At 41.3% G+C, this 20187-nt stretch overlaps 1 protein-coding gene across 2 annotated transcripts in view; it reads left to right on the top strand.

The window, feature by feature from the left end:
* Positions 1-20187, top strand: part of PLS1 (plastin 1) — a 166597-nt gene that overhangs the window by 84434 nt on the left and 61976 nt on the right. For both annotated transcript variants that reach the window (XM_089672569.1, XM_089672568.1), the window contains exons 3-5: positions 5739-5902; positions 13935-14064; positions 14202-14334. In XM_089672569.1, the coding sequence (XP_089528695.1) occupies positions 5739-5902; positions 13935-14064; positions 14202-14334 (427 nt within the window). The remainder of the gene's footprint in view (positions 1-5738; positions 5903-13934; positions 14065-14201; positions 14335-20187) is intronic.

Raw genomic sequence — 20187 nt, 5'->3', positions numbered from 1 at the left:
TTCCCTGACTTTGCGTGTATGCGTCTTCCATAATATTATATATGCATGCATGTGTGTCTGCCCAAACATTGTGTTTGTCTGACCTGACACTGTGAGTGTGTTTGTCTGCTTTGACACTCTAGTATTTCTGCTCTGATATTGTGCGTGTATGCGTGCCCTGAAGCTGCGGGTGCTCCCCATTTATTGTATACCATTTGTGGGGAGTGGTTCACTTCCTTTACTTCCTGGTATGCAGGCACTTCAGGGCCTGTAGATTTCAATGAGAGCACATGATGACATGAAAAGGAAAGTGTAACACTTCAAAGTGTTGGGTGGGTGGATGTGGAGTGCAGCACTGAGAAAGAAAACAGAAAAAAGCTTTTCATGAGCCTATGAATGTGAAAGTGAAAGTGAAACTGAATATGTGCAAGAAGCCTCCAGAACAGCTGAAAGGAAGCAGAAAGTATGTCTTTAGTTATGTACAGTTGTGTTCAAAATAATAGCAGTCAGACATCACTAACCTGATCAATCACTGTTTTTGGTAGAAATGATATTTCTACATGGCAAATAATTTACTAGCAGGTGTAGTAGAGTAATAGAAATTCAAAAGACCCAACAGTCATGACATGCATGTTGCTGATTCTGTGTAATTGAAAGGGGCATGTTCAAAATAATAGCAGTGTGGAGTTCTATTAGTGAGGTCATTCATTCTTTGAAAAAGCAGTGGCAATTATTGTCCTTATTTAAGGAAGGAAGGCAGCAAATGTTGTACATGCTGGTTATAGTGCATTTCTCTTGGAAATTCTGAGGAAAATGGGTCGTTCCAGACATTGTTCAGAAGAACAGCGTGCCTTGATTAAAACGTTGATTGGAGAGGGGGAAACATATAAAGAAGTGCAGAAAATGATAGGCTGCTCAACTAAAATGATCGCAAATGCTTTAAAATGGCAACCAAAACCTGAAAAACGTGGAAGAAAGCGAAAAACTACCATTCGAATGGATAGAAGAATAGCCAAAATGGCAAGGACTCAGCCAACAATCAGCTCCAGAAAGAAGGTCTAAAGTTACCTGTGAGTACTGTTACAATTAGAAGACGCCTATGTGAAGCCAAGCTATCTGCAAGAAGCCCCCGCAAAGTCCCACTGTTGAAAAAAAGACATGTGCTGAAGAGGTTACAATTTGCCAAAGAGCACATTGACTGGCCTAAAGAGAAATGGCGCAACATTTTGTGGACTGATGAAAGTAAGATTGTTCTTTTTGGGTCTAGTGGCTGGAGACAGTTTGTCAGACGACCCCCAAACACTGAATTCAAGCCACAGTACACTGTGAAGACAGTGAAGCATGGTTGCGCAAGCATCATGATATGGGGATGTTTCTCATACTACGGTGTTGGGCCTATTTATCGCATACCAGGGATCATGGATCAGTTTGAATACATCAGAATACTTGAAGAGGTCATGCTGCCTTATGCTGAAGAGGAAATGCCCTTGAAATGGGTGTTCCAACAAGACAACGACCCCAAACACACCAGTAAACGTGCAACATCTTGGTTCCAGACCAACAAGATTGACATTATGGAGTGGCCAGCCCAATCCCCGGATCTTAATCCAATAGGAAACTCCATCAAAAATGCAGTTTCTGAGGCAAAACCAAGAAATAGAGAACTGTGAAATGTAGTCCAATCATCCTGGGCTGGAATACCTGTTCACAGGTGCCAGAAGTTGGTTGACTCCATGCAACACATTTACAGCAGTTCTCAGAAATAGTGCTTATACAACTAAATATTAATTAAGTGATTCAAAGGAAAGCAAAATCTTCAAACATTTTTCAGTTTATTTAGTGAATGTTTGAGTTTGTAAAGAAGAATACAAAACACTGCTATTTTTTCGAACAGTCTAATATTCACTTTTCTTCCATTTTTTTTAGAGGAACAACACAAATTTGATATATTTTTCTTCATGTTTTGATTTGGAATAGAATGTGTAGTGTTCCCAATGCATTTGTGTGTATGGAAATAAAAGCTATTACAAGGATTTTGAGCTTTCTTCACTTTTTTCAACACACTGCTATTATTTTGAACACAACTGTAGCTTACCTAGCATTTGATAATGATTGTAGTCACATACACTATATTGCCAAAAGTATTGGGATGCCTGCCTTTACATGCACATGAACTTTAATGGCATCCCAGTCTTAGTCCGTAGGGTTCAATATTGAGTTGGTCCACCCTTTGCAGCTATAACAGCTTCAACTCTTTTAGGAAGGCCGTCCACAAGGTTTAGGAGTGTGTCTATGGGAATGTTTCACCATTCTTCCAGAAGTACATTTGTGAGGTCAGGCACTGATGTCGGATGAGAAGGCCTGGCTCTCAGTCTCCCCTCTAATTTATCCCAAAGGTGTTTTATCGGGTTGAGGTCAGGACTCTATGCAGGCCAGTCAAGTTCCTCCACCTCAAACCCGCTCATCCATGTTTTTATGGACCTTGCTTTGTGCACTGGTGTGCAGTCATGTTGGAACAGGAAGGGGCCATCCCTAAACTGTTCCCACAAAGTTGGGAGCAAGAAATTGTCCAAAATGTCTTGGCATGCTGACGCCTTAAGAGTTCCCTTCACTGGAACTAAGGGGCCAAGCCCAACCCCTGAAAAACAACCCCACACCATAATCCCCCGTCCACCAAACTTTACACTTGGCACAATGCAGTCAGGCAAGAGTAACTCTGCACATGCTCAGTTTGTTGTGTATTGCTAGAGAGATTTTTTTTTCTTGTTTGGCGAGTGCATGTGATTAGCACAGGGCCAATCAGAAACTGTCCTGAGAGAGGTCAGGGGTTCTGCATCCTCCTACTCCTTCTACAAGCTTTAGCCAGTGCTCTGCTGAACACCGATAGAAGTCACAAGACTGTTCTAACTGCTGATGAGAAAAGGTATTTAGCAGTTTATATTTACTAAAATAATTGCACTTCCATGTTCTGTGTACTGTGGGAGTCCAGATATAGTGAATGCAGGCTCCTTGGTTTAGTAACACTTTAGCAAGAAGAGTCTGTTAGTAGGTAAGTGTATTAAAGCTAGCCGAATCAGCAAATATGCTGGAAGCTAGTTTCTCTTTATCTATAAAGTAACAATTCCTTATAAGGAAGAAGCATGGCTGTCATGCATTGTACTTTGTACATACTGCAGTAAATAACAATTGTATAACTAACACAAGATAAGCTAGAGATAGTTCTAACTGAATGTGAAAAGCTTCTAAAGGACCAACAGTATTACCCTGCACTTCTATTCTTTGTATGACTATTATTATAATAGAGTAAATCCAGTTTTTAAAAAAACTCAAAATAAATGGATGGCATCTACAGCATTCTCTGTATTAACTGCAAAGCTTAATGGATCTGGCTAAAGTGCACCCACTTTTTAAAATCAGTAAAGAACATTTTCATTCAACCCTTAAGCTTTATATCATAATTCTTTTTGTGAGCTTTCCTTGTGGTAAATGTCATATTCTGTCCTTTCGTCATTTAAGCCACATTTTAATTAAAAGAAGATAAGTAATAAGTACCGCATTTTTCGTTCCATAAGATGCACCTGACCATAAGACACACCTAGATTTTAGAGGACATAGTATAGGAGATGACCAGAGACTGCAGACATAGTACAGGAGATGACCAGAGACTGCGGACACAGTACAGGAGATGACGAGAGACTGTGGACACAGTACAGGAGATGACCAGAGACTGCGGACACAGTACAGGAGATGACCAGAGACATCTTTATCTTGGGGAGCCCACACCGGTACACGGCTTACATGTACCCAGTCCCACTTGTGCTCGGATCACCTAGTTGATCTGAGAGGAAGTTCGCCCCCCTGCTTCCTTGCTTGCAGCCTCTTGGGACACATCACAGGTCCCAGAAGGCTGTGGGATTATTCTCATAGCGTAGTGAGGCTCACACATGCACAGTGGGAAGCCAGCTGTGAAGTTGCAAGAAGTCTACAGATGCCAGGAACCTGAAGACCAGTGAAGAAACGACTCTGGTGAGGGCAGTGTTGGATCCTTGGACAGATAAGTGACCTTTTATTAAAACTCAGCAGCTGCAGTATTTGTATCATTTAATTTTTTGCTAATAGGGTAAAGATCCTCTTTAAAGTATTTGTATAGCCAAACTGTTTTTGTTTCTGTTGGATAGGATAGTGAATTATTAGAACTCCTGACATTTTTTGTAGCATCCCCTTCCCCAAGGGCAGATGAGAAGGTCCGCCAGATGGCTCAGTGGGCTAGCATTTCAAACCTCAGGGCAGAATCCTTCACACATTGTGCAGTGAAAGGAATTGGGGGCCAGTCACTAGTACCTGTAAAAGGCACAAGGTACCCAAAAATGACTGAACATGACTCCAGACTTCCCTACTATCAACAGTCAATACATGCTTTGAACTGTTAAGTTGAGATGGGCAATCTGTATTGGTAGGCTGTTAAACACAAACAGATAGCAAAAGTACCTCCTAGAATGAGCAATGTCCGCTGGCAGTCACCTTCCAGCTCTACTCCTTCTAGATATACCCTCCAAAGCAGCATAAATTCTCTAGGACCTAGGCTCGGGCCCCTCTTTTAGCACAGACCTTCCCCAGGTAGCAGAACTGAGATGCAAAGACTTCCAACCCTGCCTTTTCTCCTGGCAACAGTCCAAGAGACAAAGACCCTTCTCCGAGAACAACCCAAATATGTATATCTTCCCCCAGCATTCACCACTGGTAATCGCATAATGATATTCCATAGAGAAATAAATATTCATCACTTAGTATTATTGTTTCTTTTTGCTCTAGAGCAGTGGTCTCCAAGATGTGGCCCTTTGCTTGGTTTTATCCGGCCCTTGGGGCACTATTTCATTCACTGATACCAATCAATAATGCGGCATAATTCCCCCAATGAAGGGATACAATTTCACCCAATGACAGAAACAATGGGGCACAATTCCTCCCAATGAACCCAACGGTGGGGCACAATTTCTCCAAATGACACCAGCAGTGGGGCAAATTATGCCATAGATGGGGTTTTGTTTTTTCCAAACTGACTTTGGGACCTTTTCTACTCTCAATGACTGCAGTCCGGCCCCCCTAAAGTCCGAAGGACAGTAAAATGTAGAAAATTTGGAGGCCCCTGCTCTAGAGGGCTGAGCACACTCCCCAGCAACAGGCAAAAGCAAACAATATCTTGAAGTTAGGATAAACCAAACAAAAACTTGAGCGGGTTTGCGGCCCACATTTTCAAATGAATGGGCTGCTGTGCCTGCCTTTACCGCAAAAATGTGGCTGTAGGAAAATTACATGGTGCTTTTTGCTGCAGGTTCAGATGCATGTGGGGTGCCATTAGGAATGAATGGCAGCCCTGCACATCTCTATAAAGCAGTGCACTTTGACTGCGGGTGGTTGTTGGTGTGGGAACAGCTGAAATTCCGACACCCACAACCACCCACTCAAATGTAAACCTAGCCTAAAATTTGACAATTCTGATTAAGCAAGGTTCCTACTAGATTTTCCTTCTCTATTTGTCCTGGTGATCACTGTCACTGAGACATAAAGTGAGAGAAAACCAAAAATGTTAAAGTTGTCATTAGAACAAGGTCACTTGCTCTATTGAATTTAATATATTCTTTCTAAAATGAGGATATGGTGTCGCTGAAACATTAACCCATTGTCTAATACCCACAAGGAATATTATAACAGAATGTTCAATGTTCCATGATTAAATAAAACCTGTCTTTTTGCTGCAGATACTGACAGCAGTGGATATGTTAATGACTATGAGCTCCAACAGTTGTTCAAAGAAGCCAACCTCCCACTGCCAGGTTACCGGGTAAGAGAGATTATAGAGAAAATATTCTCGGCGGCTGACCGCAACAAAGATGGGAAAATTGACTTTGAGGAGTTTGTAGCGGTGAGTATCCTTAGTACATTTAAGCTGCACACAGTTATACATTAAAAAAACAATACAATCTTATTAAAGATAACCAAAATGTATGTTACACAATCTCTGTGGAACAAAGATATATTTATTCTATTATTACAATTTAGTAAGCCTGCTAATATAAAGATAGCCATCTTTCAGGAATGTACTTACAAGAGTAACTGTGAAAGTTCTCATTCATCCAGGTCAGTGGTCTCCAAACTGCGGCCCGGGGCCCAGATACGGCCCTTTGCTTGCTTTTATCCAACCCTTGGGGCACTATTTCATCCACTGATACCAACAATGGGGCATAATTCCCCCCACTGACACCAATGAAGGGGCACAATTCCTGCCAATGACACCAATGATGGGACACAATTCCACCCATTTGCAACAACGATGTGGCCTAATTTCTCCCAGTGACACTGACAATAGGGCCATTGACACAAATGTGAGGCACAATCCCTTCCAATTACACAAAAAATGGGGCATTGCTTTTTACAACTGAGGTCAGGACCTTTTCTACTCCCAATGGCCACGGTCCAGCACCCCTAAACTCTGAAGGACAGTAAACTGACTCTTTGTTAAGAAAGTTTGGAGACCCCCTGATCCAGATCATGATATATTGTACCTAGTAGCATTTATCACATTCAAATACTACTAGCTATACCTTGTCCTGAAGAAATAAGAACCTTCATATATTGACAGTTATATTGAAGTGTTTGCCCTGACACTTGTGCGGGAATATAGGCAAGAAAACATGTGGGCTACAAGAACACAGATGTGACTAAGGCCTCCTTCACACCATACATGCAGAAATATTGATGGGAAAACTGTGCAGATTTCACTTGCAAAGGCACTAGTTCACATCAATTAACAACAGGACTTGTACAGCTTAAAGAACTGGGTAATTTTACTGTATGATATCTAGTCTTTCTTGTCTAGTCTCCTCTGACAAAAATAAGTCAGGAGCTACAAAATCTTTAGTTGCTGACTTTTATAAATGGGCACTCACCTGTCCCACTATCCAGCGGTGTGTTTACCCCAGCCGGGTTCACCGGCCATCCTCTGTCTCTGGTGCCGGCATCTGAAGTGTGGGCACCTGGCTGTGACAGCTCGCTGGTTCCCAATGTGCATGCGCAAGCAATGCTGTACATTATGAGTGGTCCCGCAGTCTTCTGGGACCTGTCACGTGTCCCAGAAGACTGAGGAAAGGGGGGGGGGCTAGAACTTCCTCTTCCAATTGCGTAGGCAGTCGAAGCGGAAGTGGGAGCAGGTACCTGTCAAAATCAGACCAGTCCTTAAAGCAGAACTTCCCCTTTTGGGTGGAGCTCCACTTTAACCAAAAGTTGTTCTGTCTTGAGTATGATATCTACCCCTACTCATTGGAATTCACATGTAAAACTATATATGCCTGAGTATCCATTTAAAGTGGAACTTTAGTCAGAAAATTAAGTTCTGCTAGCTCATTTCAGGTTGGCCCCTTTTGCAGGTATACCAATGTAAAACTTAAAGGCTGATCTGCTGACAGCCTAAAAATTTACTGCTGTTCAGGGGCTCTGGACATCAGCAAAATGGCACTTCCAACAAGAAGAAACAGGAGCACTGCTGGAGGCAATTTACAGCACACACTAATTTTGGTAGCATAATCAATAATGTGGAATGTATGTTCCTTTATAGAAAAAACATTATTTTTCTGTCTTTTATCCCCTTCCCACCTCCACCGCCTCCCAGCCCTTTAACTGGATCAAAATGCCTGGAGACGAAGACGAGTATTCCGATCATGTGCACTGTAAATTGTTTACAAATGGATGCATATATGCCATTAAAACCACAGCTGTCTGGGAAATATTGATACATCTAAAATACTGTACTGAAAGTGTTGCTAAACCCAGGAGCCTGCATTCACTATATCTGGTCTCCCACAGTACACAGAATATGAAAACACAGTTATTTTAGTAAATATAAACTGCTAAATACCTTTTCTCATTAGTAGTATATAGCAGTCGTGTGACTTCTATCAGTGTCCAGCAGAGCACATGTTAAAGCTTGTAGGCGGAGTTTTCATTTTGCTCTAGGAGGATGCAGAACCCCTGTCCCTCTGTCTGGACAGTGCTGATTGGCCCTGTGCTGATCACATGCACTCTCCCAAGAGAAAAAAAAAACTTCTATAGCAATACACACCAAAATGGGTATGTGCAGGATTAATCCCTTAGGTTTCACAGTGAGTATAACAAGCATGCTTTACTGCATATACAGACGGATTTTTACTGTTGTGGGTTTAGTAACACTTGAAGCAGATTGGAAACTAAAATAAAAATGTGCTAATCGTTTTGCACTGTATTTACCAGATATAGCACAATATCTTTGTTTTCTAGCACATACCCTGAAGGAATATGAATAGGGATAGTGTCATATTGGTCTATTTTTGAACTAGAGTATTAGAGGACAGGTTCATTTTCAGTGAACTTAGTCTACTGTTCCTACCCCCCTTAACCTGCCTAGAAACCCCTCAACCCAACTGCTTTTTCAGCTTGACATAACTGCAACTGCATTTTTTAAAATATTTACCCCCTTGATCCTGAAATCTTCAGTACAAGCTGTACTGCAAAATAAACCCTCATGGACTTGTTTAGGGTCTTACTTCAAGACTAGAAATGCTGATATGTGCTGGTCACAAGGATTTCTCACCTCCATCGCCAGATGTCACACTTTCCACTTCTCTAACGTTCATCTTGTCTTCTCCAGTGCCAAATATTACCAATGATTTCTGCAGTACCTGTCACACAGATTCTCTCTTTCTCTCATTACCCACTTCAGCTCCAGCGACTTACCCATATGTTCCTGGAGTATGAGCCGTTATACTGGGATGAAGTCTGCAGCAATGGATTGATGAATATAGTGTATATTTATTGATCAATAGGATACACAAAACACCAGGACATGAATACAGGACCTGTTAACACGTTTTCCACTATCTCATGCTTAATCATAACAAAGAAAACAACTGAAGTGCTGTCTTATATAGGAGTTAGTTAATAAAGAACTCCTGTCCTGATCAGCACTCCTGAATCCCGAGGATACGCCTACTAGTACATTGTAGCAAAAATATAAAACCATTGTATCAAAACAGTGATCTCAGAAAACAACAAGGAAGAAAGAAAAGAAAAAAGAAAAACAAAGTGGAATAAAAAGAGAAACAAGGAAAGAGAAAAAGAATAATGAATAAAAATGATGAAAAAATTATAAATAAAAAATCATCTTGATACCGTTATTTAGAGTTGACCATCCTATTCTCGTTCCTATTACTCGGAAATGCACAGAGTCCTTTTTAAAAAATAAAATCATTCAGACACACTGATCTTGGTGTGATTGAATGCTTTTAAGGGCAGAGGAGGGATTTGGGGTCTCATTGACTCCAGATCCCTCCATAAAGAGTACCTGTCACATGCCTATTGCTGTCACAATGGATGTTTACATTCCTTGGATCAGCAATAAAAGTGATAAAAAAAAAATAAAATTAGGCAACAGATTAAAAATAACAAAAATGTAAAAAAATTAAAGTGCCCCCAACTCCCCGTGCTTGCATACAAAGGCAAACAAATGCATTGGTCAAGCACACTCGCAAACAGCGTTTGCCCCACAAATATGAAGTATTGCTGCAAACGTCAAATCATGGGGCAGTAATTCTTAGCACCAGATCTCCTCTGTAAGTCTAAAGTGGTAACCTGCAAAGGCTTTTAAATCATTGTCTATGGATAGTAAGATTTACGTAATTTGTCACTGTTGCATGGGTGGGCACAATTTTAAAGTGTGACATGTTTGGTATCTATTTACATGGTGTCATAACATATTTTATATTTTGTAAAAAAAATTGGGTTATGTATTGTTTTGTTTGCATTGAAATTCAAAAAAGTGTATTTTTACCGAAAAATTGTGTTTGAAAATAACATGGGACATTAAACATTGTAAAACCCACCAATATATTCTCTAGGTCCTCTGCTTTAAAAAATATATAATATTTGGGAGTTATTTTCTAGCAAAAAAAACCAATCTTCCTTTTTTTCCCAGCTCCCATCACGTAGATCTTACCATTCTATCCTCCATCCTAAATGACAAAGATCGTCTCTTCTCTCCTAAAGCCTCCATCACACAGATATCCTCCTTTCTTCTCCAGTCACCATCACATTGATATTCCTCCTTTCTCCTTTGGTCTTTATCACACAGATGTTCCCCTTCCCTCATCCAGACCTCTTTACACAGATATCCTTCTTTTCTCCAGTCCCCATCACACAAGTCACCCTTTTCTCTACTCCAGATGTTGGCATCTGGTTCTGGGCCTGCGGAAACTGTGGTGCCTGGCAGTGACTCTTCTCGCTGTGCCACCAGGGATGCTCGACAGCTCCCTGCCTGATTCCTTGGACAACTTTATTTTATACCATGTTTCTCTCGAACCTTGAACTCTTTGCTCCTCCCATGAACTTCCTGATTTAAGCCATGTCTCAGCATTTCCTGTGTTCCAGATTATTGTGCTCTTTCAAGCCAATATCTTGCTCCTTGCATACCTGCTGCTATCCTTATCTTTGCTGCCACTCATTATCAACCCTTGCCTTGTTCATTGACTACATTTCCATCTGATTACACCCAGCTACTATTTGTTAACTGACCTTTGACATGTTTACTGACTTTTTTTTTTTTTACTGACTTCACTTCTGCTTGTTCCTTACCTGCTATATCTGCTAGAGGACCCCAGCTTGCTCACCTCCTGGTGGGTCAATCCTGGCACAAACACACAGCAAAAGCCATCTCCACCATCAAGAACTCTGGTGAACAACGGGTAGTGCTTAGACCCCATGCCTCAGGCTCGTCCACATCATCCTTTAGAGGGCTCTGCTTGTGCATTTCCAGCTGCCTACCTGTGAAACTCTCTTCTACTACAGCCACTGGTCTCCAAGCCTGACCCCAAACCGTGACACCAGCCCTCATCACAGATCTTTCTGCTTCACTCTTCATACCCCATCACACACTGTAGATCTTTGTCTACTTTCTTCCAGTTCTTATCACACAAATCTTTCTTTTCTCTTTTCCATTCCTAACATGCCATACAGATACTGTTATTCTCTTATTTTCTGCCCCACCAAAAAACCATTTCCCCTATCTTCTCTTTTTTTCCATCACCCAAATTTTCCCTTTACTCCTTCAACTTTCATAATGGAGATCTTCTTCTCCCCTCTGGCTCACCACACACTTATTTCCCCCTTATCTCCTCTGGCTCATATTACACTGATATCCCCCTTCTCTCCTCCAGCACTCATCTCACAGATCTTCCCCTACTCTCATCTGGCCCTCATCACACACATATTTCTATTTTTACCTCTGACCCACATCACACAAATCTTCTCCTTTTCTCCTCTGGCTATACAAACCTCCCCTTTTTTTATCCAACCCCCATTACATACTGTACATGTTTCTTTTATCTCCTCCTGTTACACAGTTATTTGTTATTTGCTTTGGCCCCATCTCATAGATTTTGTTTCCCACTGTCCTTGAGCTCCCTAGTGCTTCATTCGTACTGCTGTCTCCTTCTGCCTAAGCTTTGCTTAGATGCTCCCTTTTTTTCCTTATGGGCCTATAACACCAGCACATTTCTTCTTTACTGCAGTCTCAATCACACCGATTGTCACCCTTTTTCCTCCATCGCCAAATTGCCTTTGGCTTTGGCCACTATCAGCCAGAAACCTCACCACCCCACTCTGCTATAACCCCTAGGAAATAACAGACCATATTATGCTGAGTTAAAACAAAAGCATTGATTCATTTGTGCCATGCACGCCCTTAATGCTGGAAATATGAGTATATGGGAATATCTCTGACTGGTAATTTTTTCATATTTTTAATTTTTATTCAACATTAACAAGAATCTGCCAATTTAACTGCAGGCATAGTTGTATACACAAAAATAAGTGCAGTAACTGGAAATGTTGCTACAGTGTTCATCCATCTTCCAAATAAATACTGCATTGGCATCTTTGTCAAGGGTACTATGCCTTTTACATCTAACTATTTTTTCTTATGTATTTAATTTGTTTCAGTTTGTTGTTTGTATATAACTTGGATGAGCTGACACAACAGCGTTTGTGCCAGAACAAGTTCTACCAAATAACACAGCTATATACAGTATTTATTGAGGGACTACATTACAGTATTTTACTATATTTTACTACTCCACTGATGAGTTTTCAAAGTCACGTAATGTGTGGTTGTTGGTTGTTGCTTGGCTGACTAATTATTAACATTAGCCAGAGAAGCTCAGGCATTACATCATCCTTTCCCTTCCCACAAAACACTTTCAAGAACATGGTGATAGGGGTGCTCTCTGCTACACAAGTGACCTTAATGGTCCTAATGGGTACAGTATGGCCCAGTCCACCCACAATGCCCAAGGCAGTGAGGTTGGTGGTGTCGCCTTCAAGGCAAGTTCTCTACATAGTTAGCATATGCTTCAAGGACAGACAGAAGAAGCAAATCCCAAGCACCTGATGGCCTCATACCCACCCAAGGTTTATAGCACCAAGCTGTTGCAGGGTTTTAGTCAAATTTTGGTGTTGGTAATCATCTCTCTGCAAAGAGCTGGACTGATGGTTATTACTGGGATGAGGATTTTCACTCAGTAGGCACTATGGAGACAGTGGGGTATTCGGTGAATCCTGGCATCATTTTCTATCTTCTCTTATGTAAATATATCCACAGCAGCTTGCAGCATGGTGAGAATGTTTATTCACATGGCCTGCATCTTTCCTTTTACAGCAACAGCAGGACTTCTCCCACTCTACCAATTGGTCAGACATCCTCTGGAACTCGGCACTAGACTCCTCCTTTTGTACAGCACCTTCTGAGTTCATTTTTAAATTTTTATTTGCGCTGGCAAAAATTACTAAGCAAGGCATTGCTTTCCCAACAAAACAACTTAGGTTCGTCCCCACAATGCTGATACTGTTATGCAGTCTCTAAGGGATCTAAAGACATTTTAACACATTGCCACAGAGCTAAACTTTAATCTCTTCAGCTGCGATCCAATCCTATGGCTAAAGCAACAAAAGTCACACCAAGCTCCATGTTGGGCACAGAAAATGTAGACCCTTCTGACCCACAAAGGCATAAGAGGAACCTTAGAGACAGAGTGGGCTAGAATTTCACTTCAGGGTCAGGTCCTTTGCATTAGTGGTGTGATGTGTATAGTTAGGCGCATTTGCTTTTCAGAGCAAACACAGGACATCAATGGACATGGCAGACTTCAAAAAAGGGACAAAAACTAATTACAGCAGTCACAGATAGAAGACTTTTAGCCCAACCTGGTATTCTTTAAACTCAGATCCTGGCTACAAAGAATTGGATGGTCCAACTACCGACTCCTTGGGAAGAGGTCATCACACTTCAGTTGAGGACCAAGTTTCTAACCACCTTCTCTGGTACCCAACTTAGGCTGAAGTGCTGTTATCCCCTTATTCAGCATTCTGGACCTCTAACTAAGGCCTTTTTTCAGTCATATGGTCACCCTCTTTAGGCAGCAAATCAGTTCCTGTGTTACTGTGTGGTCACTTGGACTAAAAGTCCAGGCTGTACACAGAACCTTGTCATATGCCCAAGTTAGCAATATATCCTTTTCTAGTCCAATGGCAAAGCCTTTACTGGAAACTGAGTAATGCACCCAGTGTGAAGCTTAATGCAAAGGGTAGGGAGGGCTTAATTTTGATTTGGACAGAATATAAATATAAGTACAGCCTTAGACTGAAATCCCATAGGATCCTGAGAGACAAAAGGATCGATTTGAAAAGATTACTGCGTGCACTGCAAGGTATGCACACTCTATCCCCAGCCCCGAGCAGATGACTGTACACTCCCAGGGAAATTGTGTAGTAAATGTCGTTGCAATGTCTGAAATCCCCACTTATTTCTATGGCTAGTCTAAAACCGCATACAATTTAAGAACAAATTCACTTCATATGTTTGCTTTATTTTGCAGTTAGCACAGGAACTGAAAAGTAAAGATGTGAGCCGAACATTCAGAAGATCAATTACCAGGAGGCAAGGGATAACAGCCTTAGGAGGAACCTCTTCCATTTCCAGCCAGGGAACACAGCATTCATATTCAGGTAACACACAGTATCTATTAGTGTTCATTTCATTGTATGGGGTGGTAAGCGATACGCTAAAGTTCTTGGTCTTGCTTGGGGTTATGAAAGGACAAGCCAGTATCTTCAGTAGACAACTGTGCTACTGCTTCTTTCAGATGAAGAGAAAGTGGCTTTTGCAAACTGGATAAATAAAGTGCTAAAAGATGATCCAGACTGTCAACATCTTCTGCCCATGGATCCCTCTGACAACAGCCTTTTTACATCCCTCAGGGATGGAATTTTACTATGGTAAGTGCTTCTAATGCTAATATTACTGTTTATATTGTGCACTGCTTATGTGTTTCATGTACGCAGTATATCTGAATATTAATTTTTCCTATAGATGCTGCAGTAAATAGGTCCTGTAACATATTATGTGTATGCAGTTCGGAAACTTTCACATGTACTGCCTTGTACTTTAGGTGTTCTCAAAGTCTGATCACTGTAGCAAGCATGAAATAAACTGTGTTTAAAGACTTCTTTCCTCTGTAGTATCAATTTGTGGCTTACATAGAGGTATAAGTCTAACGAAACCGGGGTGTTCAAAGGTTTTGCCATACATAAATGTGGCATTTTTTTTTAACTGTGACAGTCTAATATATCATTACATGTTGCTTGAGCTTGGATCCAAATATCTGTCCTACACTGTAAAATCCAATTAGTAAACCTTACTTAAAAAAGCATGCCAACCGATTGCCTCAAAAAACCAAGTAAGCTAGAATAGGAATTGCATTTTCTTCTTACAAATGCTTATTGAGTGTGGTGCACTTACTTTAGTATACACAACTAATAACAAATAGTGAATAGTCTTGGAAATTTTACTTTAGGTGAACTCTTAACTTAGTATGGAGTACTCAGATTTGCCATTTAAAATAACATCATTTTAAGTTAAGTTTACTGTGTAATGTATTCCAAATGACACATTTATTTAGGTTGGGCTAACTAATGTGATATTTTCTGCAACTCTGAATGTTTGAGTTGTGGTTTCTTGCACAGCAATCCGATTTACTTGTTAAAACCATGAAAACTGATTGCCTTAAAAAGACCAAGTAAGTGTTACTTGTGTTATTTTAGTTTTATCCAAACATCCATTTTACATTAACCTCTTGCACCTGCCCAATACTGCGGACAAGTGGAGCAAGCAGGCTAGATTATGTAACTGTATGGCATAGGCCTGCTTCAGGGTTTGGGCGCGGGCACCCCCTGCCTACCCATGCTGTGATTGGATGCAGTACACATCAATCAACAAGTTTCAGCCAATGATTGTGGCTGAAACCTGCTGAGCGGCTCTTTCAAATCATGTTTACACAGACACAGCCAGAGGTTGTGCTGTGAACAGAAGTCCTGTTTCTTCTCCCTGACAACTAAATCTGTTAACAGCAGCACACATTACACTTCACAGATAACCCCTTCCCAGCCAGTGTCATTAATATACTTTGGTACCTAATGTGTATAATAAGGAAACGTTAACTTCAACAATTCTGGTAAAGACCAATGAAAAAGCATACAGAAAACCTGAATTTTAAAGGAAAACTATAGTGTTTTTGTTGTACATGGTTTTCATATGTATTACAAGGTTTAAATAAAAATAAGTTTTCATGTAATGCAACATTTTCTTTTAGTTCCTTTTTTTATTAATTCATATTGTGATTTATAGACTTTTTGACTGGTTGCTGTCTGATTCTCAAAGACTGCAAAAATAAAACAGATTACAGGATAAGATAACCACAGACTGTATGACATTCAATGATTCAGTATACTGTAGGGCCTCATTATTTAGTATAGATCCACCAAGATGTGGTGAAATAGATAGATAAAAAATGCTTTTTTGTTTTTACATTGGAACTGGTTCAGATTAGGTTGAGCCATCACAGAGCTATGCTTTGCTATCCTTTTTACAGTACAAAAATTAATCTTTTCTGTTTCCACATGGATTAGCCGCCTGCATTGTTTTGCTATCTTAATAGGAAACAGAAGATGGATATACATTTTTTATGACTTGTCAAGGTGCCCAGTTCTTTTTAATCAATTACTTAAATATCCAACATATTCAAAGACCCATGAATATCATATTCTTTGAAATACACAGAATTTCATTTCTTTTTTTGTTCTAAAAGTATGTCTACATAATAATATATTGTTATCTTTTTCTTCTTCATTCAAAACAATGACATTTTAAAGCAGTAATATTCTAATTTAAACCACGGAAGAAACACAGACAGTTCTATTGGCAGACACTCCAGCGCTTTTAATGCCCTGAGATACTGACTTAGGAGTCTATTTATTAAAAAATGCTTTGCAAATGCCTTGAATAATACCCATAATGTAATATGTGTGGCATGTCAGTTTTTATTTCTGTACTTTCTACTTCTAAAATAAAAACAGACTTAAAGGGGAGCTCTGTTTAGTTACAAAAAAATTAAAAGTCAGTAGCTACAAAAACCGTATCTGCTGATTTTTAATATACAGACACTTACTAGCTCAGGGATACAGTGCTGTCATCGCCCAGCCCTGTTCTTCACTGATCTTCAGGTCCCGACGCCATCTTGCTTGTGGGAAGCTGACTGTGGCTTCCTGGTGTTTCACAGCTGGCTTCCCACTGCACATACACAAGACATGCACCATGACATTTCCCTGCGGCTGCATTTGCAGCAGATGCAGGAACCTTTTCCTTGTGTTTCCCACAGGTACAACAGTCCATTCATATGCATGAGTGTGATCCTAGCATAAACAAGAGAGTTCCATCTCTGCAACATTGTATTAATTATGTGTAGCAGGTTTTTTTTGCAGTAGCTGATTCATTACACTGTCAGTGATCAACACAGGAATCTACATACACTTACTGTAGCTTGCAGTGCAGAAGTCGCTATCATAATTTCCTCTTCTGGTTCATTTATGTTAGGGACCATCGCAACGCATGGGTCTGCACATGCGTAGGTGTCTGTCAAGACATGCAGGTAGCAGGGCACTAGGACCCAGGCGCACCCGTCGCCTATGACGGTGCTGGGCAGGCACTAGGACCTAGGCTGCGCCTGTCAGGTACAAGGTGGGCTACTTAAACCAGCCCTGCACAGACACAAGTTGCCGTATGATCTGATCTTGTTCCTGTGTTCCTGTATTGCCGTTGTTTGAGATTCGTTGCTGACCTGCCTGGACCTGACCCCTGCTGACCTCTCCTGCTCTGACCCCTGGCTAAATTCGACCTCTCTTTTGGATATCCCTACCTGATCTGAACTACTGGTACCGACCCCGGCGAGTGACCTGACTATACTTCTGCCTGCTGCCTTGTACTACGCTGACCCCTCTGTTACCGACCTGGCCCGTTTGACCACGCTATTGCTCAGCCATCCATCCGACCCGCACGGATTAGCTGCTACTCTCCAGACCTGTCTGCCTCTTCACGTCAGGCTCTCTACCTGTCATTACCTCTGGTGATTCCTCTACCTCAGGTGGGTGTACTCAGGGTCCTGGTCACTGTCCGCTCCAAGCCCATCCCCACCATCAGGGGCTCTGGTGAACATGCGGACTTGGGCTTAGACTCCGCGCCCTGGTGAATCCTGTCCTGTTGACTGCTAGAGTAAACCAGGTTGTCCATAACAGTTTATAGCCTATTGTGTTAGGCTATTTTCTCTATTGATTAAATGTTCAATAATTCTTCTCATTGAATGTTTCTAAGACTACGGTATTTCCTCTTAGGATCAAATATTAGGAAATTTTACATTTGCTCTGCGAAAGGCAACAGAAACCAGAATTTTACACAGGTTATAAACATTTAATATTTTTGACTTTTGTGCAAATCCTGACACATTCAACATACGTTTTTTTAAGTAGACCGCTAAGACTCTAAACACCTCTCTCTTTTGCTCCTTGTACTAGTAGTTGCAGATATTAATGGTACTAAGATTTTCAGTTGCGATGATCACCAGAATGAATATGCTCTTCTCATTCCAATTCTTTAAAGTCATAAACTAGTTTTTTTGTTGTGGGTTCAAAATTAGCATTCTGTTTGAGCCCTCAAATACAGAGACAAAGATAAGTCTCCAAAAGCATAGTTACTTTCTGAGGACCAGGCAGTATAACTTAAATCAATTTATTGAATACAATAGAAAACTTTAGAAAAAGCACACTGCTATGACAACGTTGTCATTAAAAACAAATAGTGCGCATGCGCGGCCGGCACCCGAATGGACGCATAGAGCGGAGCTCTCCGTCCAGCCGCCAGTGACAGAAGCGGCTCACACAGACCCCAGGGAATTTCAGGCATACCAACCCTTACATAAGAGGTGCCCGCACCTCCACAGCAATGCCACGGAGGAGAAAAACCCCGGGACAGCCCGGGAAACTGTCCCAATTCTTTCCTGTCATCTCGACAGGAATCCAAGATGGTGCCGGCGGCGGACATTCAGGGGACTGCAGACAGGAAGATGACACTCACACACAGAGGAGAGATCCCAGGCTGCAGCATCCATTATACCCAGGGGATCCTGGTGAGTTGTCTCCCCCTACGTCCCCCACTACAAGCAGCCCAGCCAAATCAAGGCCCAGACTAGATCTAGATCACCAGAGATCCGATTATCAGGCCCCTATTAATCCGCTTCCTCAAATTAACACAGACCTCCCAGCAATAGAGGCATTCCCGGCAGCAGATCAGCCATTGACGGAGCTATCTATGAAAAATATGCTCCTATCGCTCAGACAGATCCTGCATAATGACATCTCATCCTCATTAGTGCAACTTAATACCGCAGTCCAACGCCAGGAACTCAGAGTACAACATATTGAATCCAAAATGGGTGATGTCATTACAGCGCACAATGACCTAATTGACGCTCATACAGAACATACGTCTGACATTGACCAAATCAATTTGAAACTTGCTGATTTAGAAGATCGATCGAGACGTAATAATATTAAGTTCAGAGGCATTCCTGAAAGTGTCAATAATGAGGCATTGCTCCCCTACATCCAGCAATACATGAAAATCCTCATTCCATCTCTTTCCGATCTCGAATTGGCTATTGATCGAGCTCATCGGTTACCCAAACCCGCGTTCCTGCCAGCATCTATCTCTAGAGATGTCCTAGCTCGGATCCACTTCTATCACATCAAAGACAAAATTATGCATGCGGCCAGGAATACATCTGCACTCCCACCATCACACGCCAATATTCGACTGTTCGCTGACCTTTCTAAAGCCACACTACTCAATCGCAAAAAAATGATAACCATTACCAAGGCCTTACGAAACCATGGCATTGCCTACCAGTGGGGATTTCCCACAAAATTAACCATCAGACAACAGGGCCGAATTTTTACTGTCAAAAATCTCGAAGCAGGCTTAGACCTCCTCAAAGCCTGGAATATTATCCCTGGAGAAACGCAACAATCCACACCTACTTTACTCCAGAATATGGAAGATGAATAACACAACCACATCCAACTTCTGGTATCTTAATACTCTTACACTACAAGTTGCTAAACCACCTCATTATTCTCTGGCGCACGGCCATGTTTAGAAAGTTTTATGTTCCCAAGATTTAGTTGGCTTGACCTAGGTTACGGTCAAAGCCTAATCAAACCCCCCGAATCTGTAGTAGCAAGACCAGCTACTCAGACCACTTGCATTATTTGCGAGTATTTTTTTTACCCCCTGCTACCCTCACCATTTCCTCCCTCCTCAGCACCACCAGTCGCTCACTACTACTCTATTGATCATTTAACCTTGATGAACTTTTGTAAATCTCTCATCATAAATACGAGACCTAATTCGAACAACTTCAATCACACCGATGAAACACTTCCTTCCACAGAAACAACCACAAAACTTTTCATGCATTCAAGACTCCAATGCAATATTCAATTCAGCACTCAAAAACTACAATATGATTAACCTTACTTCTCTTAATGTTTGAATTCGCCGTTTAAAAGATCGATGCTCCAAAGAGAATCGAAAAAATCTCAGTCCGACTTCCTCTTTGTTCAAGAATCTCACTTTGCCACAAACAGGACTCCCAAATTCCACCTTAATCGATTTACGCATATCTTTTTGGCTACAAACCCCAAGAAAAGAAATGGCGTCATAACCGCCATAAAGGACTCTAT

The sequence above is a fragment of the Staurois parvus genome, unplaced genomic scaffold (genome assembly GCF_062004578.1).
Source record: "Staurois parvus isolate SC_StPar_1 unplaced genomic scaffold, SC_StPar_1.0 ptg000131l, whole genome shotgun sequence".
NCBI lineage: Eukaryota > Metazoa > Chordata > Amphibia > Anura > Ranidae > Staurois > Staurois parvus.
This window is presented reverse-complemented; position numbering and strand designations above follow the sequence as displayed.